The sequence below is a fragment of the Giraffa tippelskirchi genome, chromosome 5, assembly GCF_054371585.1.
Source record: "Giraffa tippelskirchi isolate mGirTip1 chromosome 5, T2T-mGirTip1v1.2.pri, whole genome shotgun sequence".
Classification (NCBI taxonomy): domain Eukaryota; kingdom Metazoa; phylum Chordata; class Mammalia; order Artiodactyla; family Giraffidae; genus Giraffa; species Giraffa tippelskirchi.
This window is the reverse complement of record NC_137279.1, coordinates 73,449,351-73,463,331: the sequence shown is the minus strand read 5'-3', so window position 1 is coordinate 73,463,331 and position 13,981 is coordinate 73,449,351. Positions and strand designations below refer to the sequence as shown.

The window sequence follows — 13,981 nt, the reverse complement described above, 5'->3', positions numbered from 1 at the left end:
GCGGGGCCGGGCGGGGCACGTGACCCACCGGCGGCTGGTGAGCCGGACCCCGGCCCCAGAGTCGGTTCCCGGCCCCAGAGTCGGCTCCCTCCTGTTAACCTCGACGGGTAGGTATCGGGGCCGCAGGAGGGAGGGATCTTAGGGTGAATGGCGGCTGTGCAGCACCTTGGAGGGGCTTGGCAGGCGACAGGAGAGGGGCTGCCTGGACCTTGATGATGTCCGGGAAGATGAAGCCTCGCTGTTTGGGGCAAGTCCGCGTTCCCCCCGCCCCCACGCCAGGCATTACCTGGAGTGCGTACGTTTAGGGACCCAGAGCCGCAGCTGATGTGTGAGTTCAGAGGATGTGCGTGTTCAGTGGAAGAACTGGAGGGTCCCTGAGGCACTGGGGGTCTTTCTTACGAGTCCCTTGTCTGGGATTGAGGAGTGAACTCGGGGCTCTCCCACCCCAGTTAAGAGTCAGGACTTACCCCTTATGCTGCAAGTGACCTTGGGAAAGTTATTTACCACATCTAGTTGCCCGATGATTCCTCCATCGACTACTTCCCAGGAGATGTATGGAGAGGGGGTGCGGACCAGGGGTTGAGAGTAAGAACACCACAAAGGAAAGTGGTGACATCTGGGGGCTGTCCCCGGGTCCAGCTGCGGTTTTTCCTTTAGGGGACATGTTTGAGATGTTCCCGCTTCTCATTTTTTTTTTTACCCCCCCCAGAACTGAATCCTACCATTGGACTGAAATTGCTTTATGATAATGAACTTGATCTATTCACAACCCACCCCACCTCCACCTGATGCCACTACTCTCCCCAGATTCTTAACCTGGAATCTGAGGTTAGGAAGGAACTTGGATAAACCATTTAATTTGATTAACCTCAGTTTTTCGATCTAAAATGGGGAGAAGTAGCAATGGTAGCAAAATCTGTTTTATTACAGGATTATTGGAAGGATTGAAGGCGATAATTTATGTGAATGTAAACTCCTAAGTCAGCATTATAAATGCAAGGTTCTGGTGCAGCTGTTCATAGATAAGGAAACAGAGGGCTGGGGATATTCATGACTTATCCTAGGGCATGTAGCTATTAACTGGGAGAAGGAGGGCTGGATTTGACACTTGGCCCAGGGTTCTTTCACTTGTACCTCAGTGGTCCTCTTTTGAGTGTTCTGAGGGTTCTTTCCTTCCTTCCCTTCTTTACGTTCCTTTTGTCCCTTCCAGACATCTCCTGAAGAGTTGCCATGTCCGAGAATCCTGCCTGTCCCTCAGAACAGAACGATAGCTATGAAACCAAAGCAAGTCTCCGAATGTCAGAGAAGAAATGTTGTGAGTGTTGGGAAAGAGGAGGGGCTGCTCTGTCCCAGGATTTTATTTTGGGAATATTGTTGTAATTCTAGACTTTGCTGCTGAGTGGAAGTGAGAAATAATTGTTTGACACTGGAATTCAAAACAAAGTCTACCAGGGGAATTTCCTTTCTGAAACAAGTAGACTCAGTGAAATGTCTGTCCTTGGGGCTAGACTGCTGGTGTAGCCCAGCATTTTCTTCCTGCTTTCTTTAACTGAATCTTTATCTCCTCCATCCTGGGAGTATTTGCCCAGTCAATTGATGCAGAAAGTTAGAGTAAGTATTGTACACGCAGTGAGTAAGGCAGAGTGGCAGGGTGCAGGAATCCCTTGGGGCTGATACTGTTAAGAGTTTCCCTTAATCCCTTGGGCTAAGTTTTGTGAGAGTGCTGCTCACAGCAGAAATTGCAGGTAGGAACCAGTTGCTCATTTCTACAGGCCTAAGGGAAATTGACCATGACATTTCACTTCTTGCCATGTCTGGGGCACTTTACTGTCTCACAAGTTTAGTCTTTGTATTTTGCAAACATTTTCCTCTGGGGATGGGTTTCACAGGAGCATTTCCATGCCCATCTTTTAGACAGAGACAACAGTTAGGTTTGCAGAGAGATGAAGTGGTGTTTCCTGTCCCCATGATCTGCATGCCTAAGCATCCTTGCAGACTGCAAGACTGTATCGCCCAGGTCAAAAGGTCCTGGGCAAGTTGGTCCCCAGATGTTTTGGGGAAACTCAAGGAAAGCTCACTCTGTCCCTGCTTCCAAGTTCCCTTGGAACCCTATCAGGCAGTCCTCACTTCAGTGGTTATATTTATCAGCAGGTGGAAATAGTCGACCAGCATGAGACTTGGGATCATCTCATGTTCCAAACTTTCCCCAGAGTCTCAACCTTGATGTCACGCCCTTGTCAGTCTCATGATTAATGATGATCATCTTTTTTCACCTATCACTGATGAGGCTTGTTAGGGTTTGGCTGCAGCAGAGGCGGCTTGTTTGGGTGTGACCCTGGGGTCGGTGCACCTGTATGATTAGGGTCTTTCTCTGCCTGGGCAGGAAGCTGGGTACCGAGGGCAAGCACCCTGTGGAAGATACCTACTATAGCATGACGTTTGGGTGTAGCCTCTGGAGTCAGACTGCCTGGGTCCAAATCTTCTTGTTACTACTTCCTTTTAACCAGTTACTTGTCTGCCCCATGCCTCAGTTTACTTTTTGATAAAATGGGGATACTAATAGTATCTCTCTGAGTGATATGAGAATTGAGTGCATATATATAGGAGAGCGCTTAGAAGAATGTTGGGCATGTGGCTAAACGGTGTTATTTTTCACTGGTGACAATTTGCATGTTGTGTCTGTTCCTGAAGCATTATATATAGATTGAATTATGCGGTAAATGCTGCTCTGGAATTTCACTATTAAAAGAGCCCTGTAAAGAATCATATTTTCAGTAAAAAGTGTTTTCTTCTCTTGTTTGACAATATGGTAGCCCAGATTTGGGGGTATGGAATGCATATCTTAAAGAGAGGTGCCCTCATGTTACTAGGACACTTGAGTCCAAAAAGAGCACAGAACAGGTGGTGGTAGTTGGGGGTGGGGAATTGATAACTGTGGGAGTCACGGACCCTGCCCAGTGCCCAGCGTCAGTCCTTCTAGCTCTGCTTTCTTCTCCAAAGGACTGTCCTACCTGCCTTCCTAACTTTTTTTGCAGTTTTTTTGCCTTGAGGTCTTTTGATTAGTCAAGGAAGCAATAATCCCAGGTCTCTTTCTGTCCTCTAAGACTCTAATTCTTGATCTCTCCTTTCCAAGTTCTACCCTCGTCTTCCCCATTGGAGGCATCTGGGTTCTCCTGAAGCTACTGTCATTCATTTACCCTACTTTGTTCTCCTTTTGTGTTTGGACTGTGAGATTTTGAAAGCCACAGTCAAAGGAGAAATACAGTTATGAGAGTATGTGTTTATTTCCCTTTTCTCTGTTACTTGCTTGTATCTTGCAACAAGCTTCCCAGTCTGCTTAGTGTTCATACCCAGCAGTTGCTTTATTAATAGCTTGCCCGTTATCCCATTACTGCTAATTACACCTGTTTGTTGGCTGACTTCGACTCGGGAAAGTGCCTGAACTGGAGAGCCAAAGCCTCCAAAAGAGCATTACTGAAATTTCAGCTGCTCCTGGGATTGGGGAGAAGGGGGGTGGTGCTGGTTGAGGTGCCCTTAAGGTGCTGAGACAGCTGGTTTCAGGGCTCAGTGAAAGCAGGAATTAGAGGTAGCTGGGGAGTCTACCTTTCTTTGTTTCTTTTATTCTTTGATATTTTGAATTGGTCTGGAACAGACAGGTTCTCATACGAATCTTCCCCTAAAAGCAAGAAATTTCTCACGATTTCTCCTGTCCCTGTTAAGTTTGATTCTTTCTAAAATCTTATTCTGGTGTATCCTGCTAGTGAAAATAGGTTCACACTGTACATTTTTTGTTCTGCCGCCATCTCTCCCCTGCTCCTTTTTAAAACTATATTCTGGACATTTTTTGTGTGTTGATAAGTTCAAATTTACTCCATCCTTCAATTAGCCTTGTATGGATATTGCCTCTCCCTGATGGACATTTACATTGTCTCCAGTTTTCCACCATCACCAACAACAGTGTAATAAGCATCCTTGCATATATATCTTTCCAAGTTTGTGCCAGCAGCTTTCCTGTAGAAATACTCGGAGGAAAGACAGACACTTTGAAACACTTATCAGCATTCCTCAAAAGTTCTGTATTGTTAGCAGTTTTTAATATTCCAGAGTACTTGATAAAAATTGGGCATTAAACTATAGTTGTACTGGTTAACTAAAACATTAACTTTCTTAATGTTTGGCTGCAGAACTTGGATACATTAGGCTTATCAGTAAAACAGCAGGACATAATTGGCAGTTTTATGACTTCTGATGAATACAGAGAAGGTATTACTAATGAATCACATAGGACAGTATATTTCAAAATATTGGAGCTGTTTAGAACAAAAAGTGGAAGATGACCTTGGTCATGAGAAAGCCAGGAACTGTGAGCCTTCTAAACTACCCTTCAGGTTTCAGTTAGAGAACAGAGTTGTGCTCACCACTTGGTTCCCTTCGTCAGGTGCTGACAAGAGCTAGTGACTGGGACTAATTGGACAGTCATGAAACTGGGAGTCTGGTCAGGGCCCTGACCTTGACTTTCTATTGCAGGACTACGGGCCAAGCTCTTCCCTTTTCTGGGCCTCAGGTTTTCTGTCTACAGGAGGGAAGTTTTCACATGCTCATTTCCTCTAACTGTGTTTGTGAAGGAAAATAAGTGTAAGATTGAGAAAGTGAGTTCAACCTTGCATAAAGAAAGCAGAAGAGAGTTTTAGCTTTGAAACAGCTTTCCAAACTTTGTCAATGGATATGTTATAATATGGGCTTCCCTAGTAGCTCAGCTGGTAAAGAATCCACCTGTAATGCAGGCGACCCTGGTTTGATTCCTGGGTCAGAAGTTCCCCTGGAGAAGGGATAGGCTACCCACTCCAGTATTCTTGGGCTTTCCTGGTGGCTCAGATGGTAAAGAACCTTCCTGCAATGCAGAAGACTTGGGTTCAATCCCTGGGTTGGGAAAATCCCCTGGAGGAGATTATGGCAACCCACTGCAGTAGTCTTGCCTGGAGAGTCCCCATGGACAGAGGAGCCGGGTGAGCTACAGTCCAGGGGGTCAAAAAGAGTTGGACATGACTCAGTGATTAAGCACAGCACATGTTATAATATATTGTGTCTGAAATTAATCAGCATGAAGTGTCTACTATTCAGATTAAGGTGGTGATAGTTTTTTTAACAGGCAAGACAGAGTGTTCCTAGTATTGCCGACGTGGTAATTTGAGATAGGAAGTATGGTTTAGTTTTGTCCTCCAGTAAATGAGCAGCTCTGTTGCATAGGTGTGTGTGGTATGTCGTAGGTGGGGGGGTGCTGTGCTGGGGGCCGCCAAGGGGGATCCTTAGTGCCCCGTGCTTGCTTTTGTTCTTAGCACTCTCTGTCTTGTTTGGTAAACATGGGGCAGCTGGTTCCCTGGGTGGTTTCAGAGCATCTCCCAGGTATCATCAGTTCATTTTCAGCTTCAGGGAGGGTAACAGGACCTTTGCGGGAAGTGTGTAATGGGCTGGAAGGTGTGGGCCAAGCAGCACTGGAGGTGCAGGTAATGAGCCAAGCCATGGGGATTGGAGAGTGAGCGATGCTGAACTGGAGAAAGTGAAGACTGGGGAGGATTTCAGTCCTGAAACCTGAGGCAACTGATCTGCCTGTTGGGGGTCAAGAGGTCAGGGATTAACATCAGTGAGGCTGCAGCACAGCATTTGCTTGCCCTTGTGCTCCCTGTTGGGACAGAGATGAAAATCACTTCTGTTGCTCATCACCTACCTTGGAGGGGCTCCTGCTCAGGCCTGGGAGTTTTCCATGTCCCCAGTGGGTAAAGGGCTAAAAGCCAACCCCTCTGACCCCAAGTCTGGGCATCCACCCCTCCCTCACTGCCAGGGCCCTGTTTGGCTACTGGGTACTTCTTGCCAAACACTCCTATGAAACGCTCTTCCTTCCAAGGTCTGTTCTCTACCCACGCCCCTCTGCCCATTTCTCCACTGAGACCTTTTTACCTTCCCTTCCCTAAAAATGAAAGATGACATTCCCATCTAGGTACCACCGGTTTACTGAATTGTTTCTTAGCCTTCCAGGGTCGCCTTGTCCCAGGGAAGAGAAGCACCAGCTACCTGCTGGATGCTTTCTGGAAGATGAAGGTGAACATGACTCTCTCCTGTCCGGTCTGTGCGTAGGGCCTCCCTCATGGGAGACGCAGAGCCTGAGTCCTTCCCGATGACCTGCGTTTGGGTCTTGGCCCCAGGGCTGTGACTGGCAACCTGCAGGGCCCTCTTCCACCACTCCTCCTTGGCAGGGTGGGCAGGGAGGGGCCGTGAGTAAGCAGATCCTCATCAGAGGCTCTTTTTATGGAGAAAAGCTGATTCTGTCACTCAGTGTATGTCCTCAGGCGAGTCACCTGGCTTCTGAGCATCTGGTTTGCCCCTGCCTGCCCAGTGAGAGCTGTCTGTGTAAGTGAGCATTCTTGAAATCTGTTTTCTAAGGAAGTGGCTGTTCCTGCTTCTAAACTGTCTTGCTTTTATTTGGGCCTTTGAGGCAGGCTGGCCTTAATGCCCTTGTGGGCCAGCTTTCCCATGATGTTCCCTGAGGTCTAGTCAGATCCTGTGTCAGTTAGGCTTTGTGCTGTGCGTGCCGAGTTGCTTCAGTCGTGTCTCTTTGTGACCCTGTGGACCATAGCCCGCCAGGATCCTTTGTCCATGGGATTCTCCAGGCAGGAATACTGGAGTGGGTTGCCATTGCCTTCTCCAAAGGATCTTCGTGACCCAGGGATCAAATCTGGGTCTGCTGTGTCTGCAGGCCCTCCTCCAGGGGATCTTCCTAACCCAGGGATTGAACCCGTCCTTCCCGCATTAGCAGGCAGATTCTTTACCATCTGAGCCACCCAGATAGGCTTTGACACGGTCTAAATCATTTAGAAGTTCTGGCTTAAACTTGTGGCCTGAGCACAAAGGCCCAAACAGGTTGAGGGCAGGATTGGTTTTTGATGCTCAAGGTAACTCTTTCCTGTGGCTCTGAAGGGGTAGATGGGATCCTGAGGACAGACGATTTGTTGGATGTGTTACTGAGCCAGCTCAGTGCTGCACAGGTAGAATCTCCAGGCCCCAGGCTTTCCTTCATGGCGCCATCCTCCCGTGTTACTAAATATTCTCACACTGAGGAAGGTGCTATGGCTATACTATTCCTGGCCACTTTTTTTTTGTTTTTTTTCTCTTTCACCTTGTGTACCTCTGTGAAGACCTTGGACAAGTGGGAAAGACACATCTTAGTTTGGGTACTTTGTCTTTTGGGAGGTTTACCTCGGTTTGCCTTTCCAGTCCTCTTGGACCCTGGCCTCACTGAGGTGTACGAGAATCAAACCAGGTTCTGATCATGAAAGCTTAGCCCCATGCACACACTTAACTTGGCCTCTCATTATTACTTCTGTTCCGTTCCATTTCCCTTTAGCATGGGCATCTTACATGACAAACTCTCCAACCCTCATTGTTATGATTGGCTTACCAGCCCGTGGCAAAACCTACGTGTCCAAGAAACTTACACGCTACCTCAATTGGATTGGGGTGCCCACCAAAGGTAGGTGCAGCTGTGCACTCTCTGGGAGAGGGAATGATCAGTTCTGGGCCTCACCAGCTTCTGGGAGAATTTCTGTCCCTGGCATCAAGGTTACAGTGTGCTCCTGGCAGCAACTGTGGTTTTTCGTGGTTTACCGGCTTTATTCTCTAGCTATACACTTGTTCCTCCTGGCCTTGGCTGGATTGGCCTAATTTTGGGGAAATGCCTTTGATAGGAGTATTAAGAATTAAATGAGTATAGGGCTTTACATTTCCAGAGCCCTTATATCTGTGTTATTTAGCAGTATCCCTGTGGAATAGCCAAAGTGGCTGAGAAAATTGAAAGTCAGATAATTTAAGACTTGTCCAGAGTCTGTTAAGTCAGAGCTTGAACTTAACCTGATTCTTAATCTTGTATTGTTGCCAGAATACCATGGTGCTTTTTTCAATCCCTTTGGCCACTCTGACATTAGACCAAGAAGTCCGCTTTGGGACATTGTATTGTTTCACTGCTAAAGGGTGTGGGTGTCTTCTGCAGTGTTTAATCTTGGGGTGTATCGGCGGCAAGCAGTCAAGTCCTATAAGTCCTATGACTTCTTCCGGCATGACAACGAGGAGGCCATGAAGATTCGCAAGTGAGTCTTCTAGGCCTGACCACCAGGCCAGCCCTTCCTTGGCCATTGTGAGACTGGATGTCAGGGGGCTTGGTTTCCTTTTTAGTAAACACCTGGTGGGAATTTTAGGTGGAAGTTACCTACTGGGCGGATCACTGTGGACTTGGGTGGGTAGAAAAACAGGACTCAGAAAGTTGTGTGTGTTATTGTAGGCTAAGCCTCCAGCGGATGAGATATGTACATAGGGCAGGGGAACACGAAAGATCCAGGAAGGTAGAACAATGGCGGGGAAGTTGAAAGGTCTCGTTGGGGAAAATTTTTGATCCTTGAGGAAGCTGAACAGAAGGGACTTGACCCCTGTGGCACCCCAGTGGTTCACGTCTCTGACTGTGCCTGAGCTTGGCCTTGGCTCCGTCCTCTGGCTGATTCCCTCTGCTCTCTTGGCAGACAGTGTGCCCTGGTGGCGCTGGAAGACGTGAAGGCTTATCTCACGGAGGAGAGCGGGCAGATTGCGGTAAGCCTCACCTGCCTCTTCCCCATCTCCACCCCTGCAGCAGCCTAGCTGCACCACTCCGCCTGGGTCCACCTTGGTGGGATTGTGTTTCTCGGTCCCCATTCCTCTGCCTCGTGGGCTCTTTTCCCAGGTGTTTGATGCTACCAATACCACTCGAGAGAGGAGGGACTTGATTTTGAACTTTGCCGAGGAGAATTCCTTCAAGGTAGGGTCTGCCTCCAAGCTGGAGGAAGAGGAGGGTCAGTGGAGGTGGGAAGTTAGGAGGCACGTGTGGACCTGCTTGACTCTGGTGGGTAAGGACAGAACCGGACACCCGATTCTCTCATCTTGGTGCCTTACCCTCAGAACTTGAGTGTTTTCTTTCAGGTCCTTTCTCAGATCTTTAGCATGTATGTATGAGGCCCTGGGGATATGGTAAGAGCTATTTTTAAATGAAGAGCCCTCAAAGGCCACTTTCATGAAAGAAGACCTCCAGGGGATGTGGTGGCTGGGCTGGGGCAAGTGTGAACGTGTGCTCTTAATTGACAGTCTGGCCACTTTTGACTCATTGATCTCTGCCTTTTCCCCCTGGGCAGGTGTTCTTTGTGGAATCCGTCTGCGATGATCCTGATGTCATTGCTGCCAACATCCTGGTAGGTGAGCCCCCTGCACACACCTCTCTATGCCTTGCATGTGTGTGTTGGTGGGGGTGGGTGGAGAGTCAGCTTGGTAATGAAAGTGAGAGATAGACATGTTTAGCAGCACAGGGTGAGCTCTTAGATCTGCCAGGACCCCATTTTATACTTCTAGACTCTTTCCTTGGGAGAAGAAGCAGGCTTTGAGGAATAAAGTAAGAATTAGCTGTTGAATATAGAGGCTCAGCTTAAACTGTAGGAGTCCTGGCTCTGTATTCTGGGTATTAGCTAAGTGTTGAAACCTAGGTATGTTCTCAGAATGGGTTAGACTCGTCATCGTCTGTCTGGGCCACCTTCCAGGAAGGTTGTCTGCCCACCAGTTGTGTAACGTTCAGGTCAGTGTTCTAGGCCCCTCGCTGTGTGTGGTCCCAACTTGCACCAGTGCCCATTTGATGGCTATACCGTGCTGGGCTGATGGCCATCCATGCATCGTGTCATGGTGGTACTCTCCCAGCAGTGTGGGGACTTGCCCAAGAGGTGTCTGGTCCAAGTCAGCCAGACGTCAGATCAGGCACCTATTCTAAGTGCCCACGGGGAGAAATTGAATCCCATTCTGTTTTCCCAGGAAGGTGCATAAAGGGATCGGGGCCCGCGAACTGCTTCAGCTGTGTGACTGCCTCTGTCCTTCAGCCAAGGGCAGGCACATGACTCCCCAGTTGTCTTTTTCTTCTTGGTTGCCAGGGTCACAGGACGGGGGGCGGGTGCTGCTCAATGAATGGGGATCGCCAGCGCTCCCATGAAAGGCCTCTTCTCTGGCCTTCCTTTTCTTTATTTAGCAGTGGCTGTTTGCAGGAATGCTGTTGAGGGCAGACCTGTGACCAGGCCCTGCTCTTCCTGTGATTCCAGGAGGTAAAGGTGTCGAGCCCTGACTACCCCGAAAGGAACAGGGAGAATGTGATGGAGGACTTCCTAAAGAGAATTGAGTGCTACAAGGTCACCTATCAACCCCTTGACCCAGACAACCACGACAAGTAAGGTGTGAGGCCGAGGTCCGAGCGGCCTGAGGCAGTGGTTTCCCGTGAGAAAGGAGCCTTTCTCACCCTGTCTGTAGACTTCCCTCTGACAATCCAGACCTGTGTTTACATCATTCCAGGGAGCAAAGATATGGCTTTGTGACCTCTGCATGGACTGAAGCTTGTCCTTGAACACCGGGGTGTTTTTTATCATAAGCTCTTCAGTTGTGTGCTCTGGAGTGTGATTTCTCCACCTCAGCAGGATGGACATTTTGAACTGGATAATCTGTGCTGTGGGGAGCTGTCTTGGGAACTGTAGGAGCTTTCGCAGCATCCCTGCCCTCTGCCACTAGATACCCATAGCTGTCCCAAACTGTGACAATCAAAAAGGTTTCCAGACTTAACCAAATGTCCCCTGGGGAGCTAACTCACCCCTGGTTGAGAACCACTGCTCTAAATCAGTAGTTTTGAATTGGGGTGTTGTAGGGCACTCCTTTAAGGTGTGTAATCAGTTTTTGATCAGTTTTTAAAGTTTATTGTGTATGTGTGTGTGTATAAAATATCTATGTATATGTGTACATATATTACATATGTAAATGACATAATATGTCAATTTATTTTGCATAAAACATAATCTATTACACATGTGTAGGAAGCTTCCCTGGTGGCTCAGTGGTAAAGAATCTCCTGCCAATGCAGGAGACCTGGGTTCGTTCCCTGGGTTGGGAAGATCCCCTGGAGGAGGGCATGGCAACCGACTTCAGTTTTCTTGCCTGGAGAATCCCATGGACAGAGGAGCTTGGCGGGCTATAATCCATGGGATCACAAAGAGTCTGACATGGCTGAGCGACTAACCACCCCCCCCCCACACACACACATAAGCATACACATATGCATGTTGTTGTTGTTTAGTTGCTCAGTTGTTTCCGACCCTTTGTGACCCCATGGACTGTAACCCGCCAGTCTCCTCTGTCCATGGGGATTCTCCAGGCAAGAATACTGGAGTGGGTTTCCATGCCCTCCTCCAGGAGATCTTCCCAACCCAGGGATGGAACACAGGTCTCCTGCATTGCAGGTGGTTTCTTTACCGACTGAGCCACCAGGAAAGTCCAAGAATACTGGAGTGGGTAACCTATCCCTTCTCCGGGGGTCTTCCCAACCCAGGAATCAAACCGGGGTGCATTATAGGTGGATTCTTCACCAGCTGAGCCACCAGGGAAGGCCATATATATATATATATATATATATATATATATATATATATATATATGGCTTTTATCTATTGCTTAGTATGGCAGTATCTATCGGCAGTGTGGCCTGGAATTGCAGATTAAGTTGATGTGTGAGAGCAATAAGAGTTGTAGCAAAATGCCAAGTCCATGTTGAAGAATGATATGTGCACAGGGAGACCTATAAGAAGGTGGTCTTCATAAAAGCATGTATTGAGATAAGAATACAGCTCTGCAGCCAAGCAAATGGTGAGAGAGTGTGCATAGTCCATTGTTAAATTGCTTCAGTGGTCTGCTTCATGTTTTTAGTCTTTCACTGTGTTGCCCACAATGTTAGTGTTTGGAGATGTTACTTAATACAGAAATTGAAAACTACTGCTCTAGATATGGCATAATAGTATATTCTTTAGTTAACCCAAAGTCCTACATTGAAAAATATTCAAGAAGAATATGTGTATGTGTGTGTGTTTATAGATGTTACCTCTGGTGGTAGGGTTATGGGTGATTTTAATTTGCATCTTTCTTTTAAAAAATTTTTTTGGAATAAACAGTTACTATTTTTTAAGTGGTTTTATTTATTTTTGGCTGTGCTGGGTCTTCGTTGCTGTGCAGGCTTTTTTCTGGTGGTGGCGAGTGGGGGCTCGTCTCTAGTTACGGTGTATGGGCTTCTTATTGCGGTGGCTTCTCTTGTTGCCGAGCACGGGCTCTGGGGTATGCCGGCTTCAGTGGTTGTGGTGTGAGGGCTCAGCAGTTGTGAGCTTTAAATCATAGGCTCAATAGTTGTGCCACATGGGTTTAGTTGCTCTGTAGCTTGTGAGATCTTCCCAGACCAGGGATCAAACCCGTGTCTCCTGCACTGGCATGTGGGTTCTTTACCACTGAGCCACAAGGGAAGCCCAACACTTGTTATTTTTATAGTGAGAAAAATTCTTTGATGGCCCCAAAGCAGCCTTTGTGAGTGCCTTTGAAAAAAGCTTGACTGATATGTAGACGGAGGGAATGTGCAGAGATATCTGTCTGTGGTTCTGCTCCCTCCTCCCTGTCCCTCCCCTCGGGGGGATGCTGTACTCTGACTCTGTCTTGACCACCTTGGTTGGACACTGTGCTTCTCAGCAAACTTCAGGGTTCCCAAGATCACCAGGTCATCTAGTCTAGCCTCTGAGGGGAGGCCTGAGTTCTGCTCACCACACTTAGCCACAGTGCCTGGCATAGGGTGGGCACTGAGGACGTGGTGCTGCCCGACGAGTTCAGGACATTTTGCTGCACCTTGGTTCTGAGGAGTGAGTGACCCATCTCTTTCCACTTGGCTCCTTCCACGTGGGTGGGGGTGTCACGGGAGAGACAGAAGAGCCTCTCGGGGCCTCAAGTCGCTCTGCAGATCCTTTCCCCTCCTGTTATCCTCAGATTTTCATACCGAGGGGATTTTTTTTTTTTCCTGCTTTGTCCCAGGGATCTTTCTTTCATCAAGGTGATAAACGTGGGCCAGCGATTTCTCGTGAACAAAGTCCAGGACTACATCCAGAGCAAGATTGTCTACTACCTCATGAATATCCACGTCCACCCTCGTACCATCTACCTTTGCCGGCATGGAGAGAGCGAGTTCAACCTCTTGGGGAAGATTGGGGGTGACTCAGGCCTCTCGGTGCGAGGAAAACAGGTGAGTAGTTAGTGAGCAGGCTGGATTCCCCAGGCTTAGGGTGAGAAGGACGTGGTGGAGGTCATCTCTTTGATCCCCTTAACTTCTTACTGAATCCTATTAGGCTTAAGTTGTGATTTCAGTGAAGAGATGTTTTCTTGTTCATGGATTCTAGCTTTGCACTGGAGGGTGCATAACTTGGAACCATTTCTGCTGTGATCATTCAGCCATCAGATATTTATGGGCTCAACTTGTATGCCCAGCACAATACAGGGTGCTCTGGTTGAAGTTCATTTCCTCCTGGGTTTATTATAACTGTGTAGCACCTTTCAGAGTTTGACTGGGGTCATGTACATTGTCCTATTTAGGCTGAATTGGCTTGTGTGTGTGTGTTTTCTTTTTGACTTCACCATGCCTGGCATGCAGGGTCTTAGTTCCTCAGCCAGGGATCAAACTGGTGCCCCGTGCAGTAGAAGCCTGCAGTCCTAACCACTGACCAGCAGGGAAGTCCGCTTGTGTGTGTTTTCTTTTACATTTTTTGTTTCATGCCTCAGTTTGCCCAGGCTCTAAGGAAGTTTCTGGAGGAACAGGAGATAGCAGACCTCAAAGTGTGGACAAGCCAGTTGAAGAGGACTATCCAGACCGCTGAATCTCTGGGGGTGACCTATGAGCAGTGGAAGATTCTGAACGAGATTGATGCTGTGAGTAGGAACTTCTGATGGCTGAAAAGCCAGTTAAGGTCTCCTGTTCAGGCTGGAACTCTCAGAAGTCACCATATGGGCTGTGCTATCTAGAAAACCAGAATTGCCAAGTAGAGACTTTGAGGAAGCTGAATCTGTGGCTGGTCTGAGGAGGAAG

The 13,981-nt window shown here is 47.9% G+C and overlaps 1 protein-coding gene across 27 annotated transcripts in view; it reads left to right on the top strand.

The window, feature by feature from the left end:
• Positions 1–13,981, top strand: part of PFKFB2 (6-phosphofructo-2-kinase/fructose-2,6-biphosphatase 2) — a 30,223-nt gene that overhangs the window by 3,637 nt on the left and 12,605 nt on the right. For 12 of the 27 annotated variants that reach the window (XM_081493657.1, XM_081493659.1, XM_081493652.1 and 9 more), the window contains 9 exons: positions 1,211–1,315; positions 7,400–7,525; positions 8,042–8,138; positions 8,565–8,631; positions 8,762–8,836; positions 9,207–9,263; positions 10,152–10,276; positions 12,937–13,144; positions 13,678–13,824. In XM_081493657.1, coding sequence (XP_081349783.1) covers positions 1,231–1,315; positions 7,400–7,525; positions 8,042–8,138; positions 8,565–8,631; positions 8,762–8,836; positions 9,207–9,263; positions 10,152–10,276; positions 12,937–13,144; positions 13,678–13,824 — 987 coding nt within the window. In that variant the 5' untranslated portion in view covers positions 1,211–1,230. Of the gene's footprint in view, positions 1–2; positions 108–1,210; positions 1,316–7,399; positions 7,526–8,041; positions 8,139–8,564; positions 8,632–8,761; positions 8,837–9,206; positions 9,264–10,151; positions 10,277–12,936; positions 13,145–13,677; positions 13,825–13,981 lie in introns of those variants that run through there. The other 15 variants (XM_081493656.1, XM_081493641.1, XM_081493639.1 and 12 more) reach the window with 5 other exon arrangements.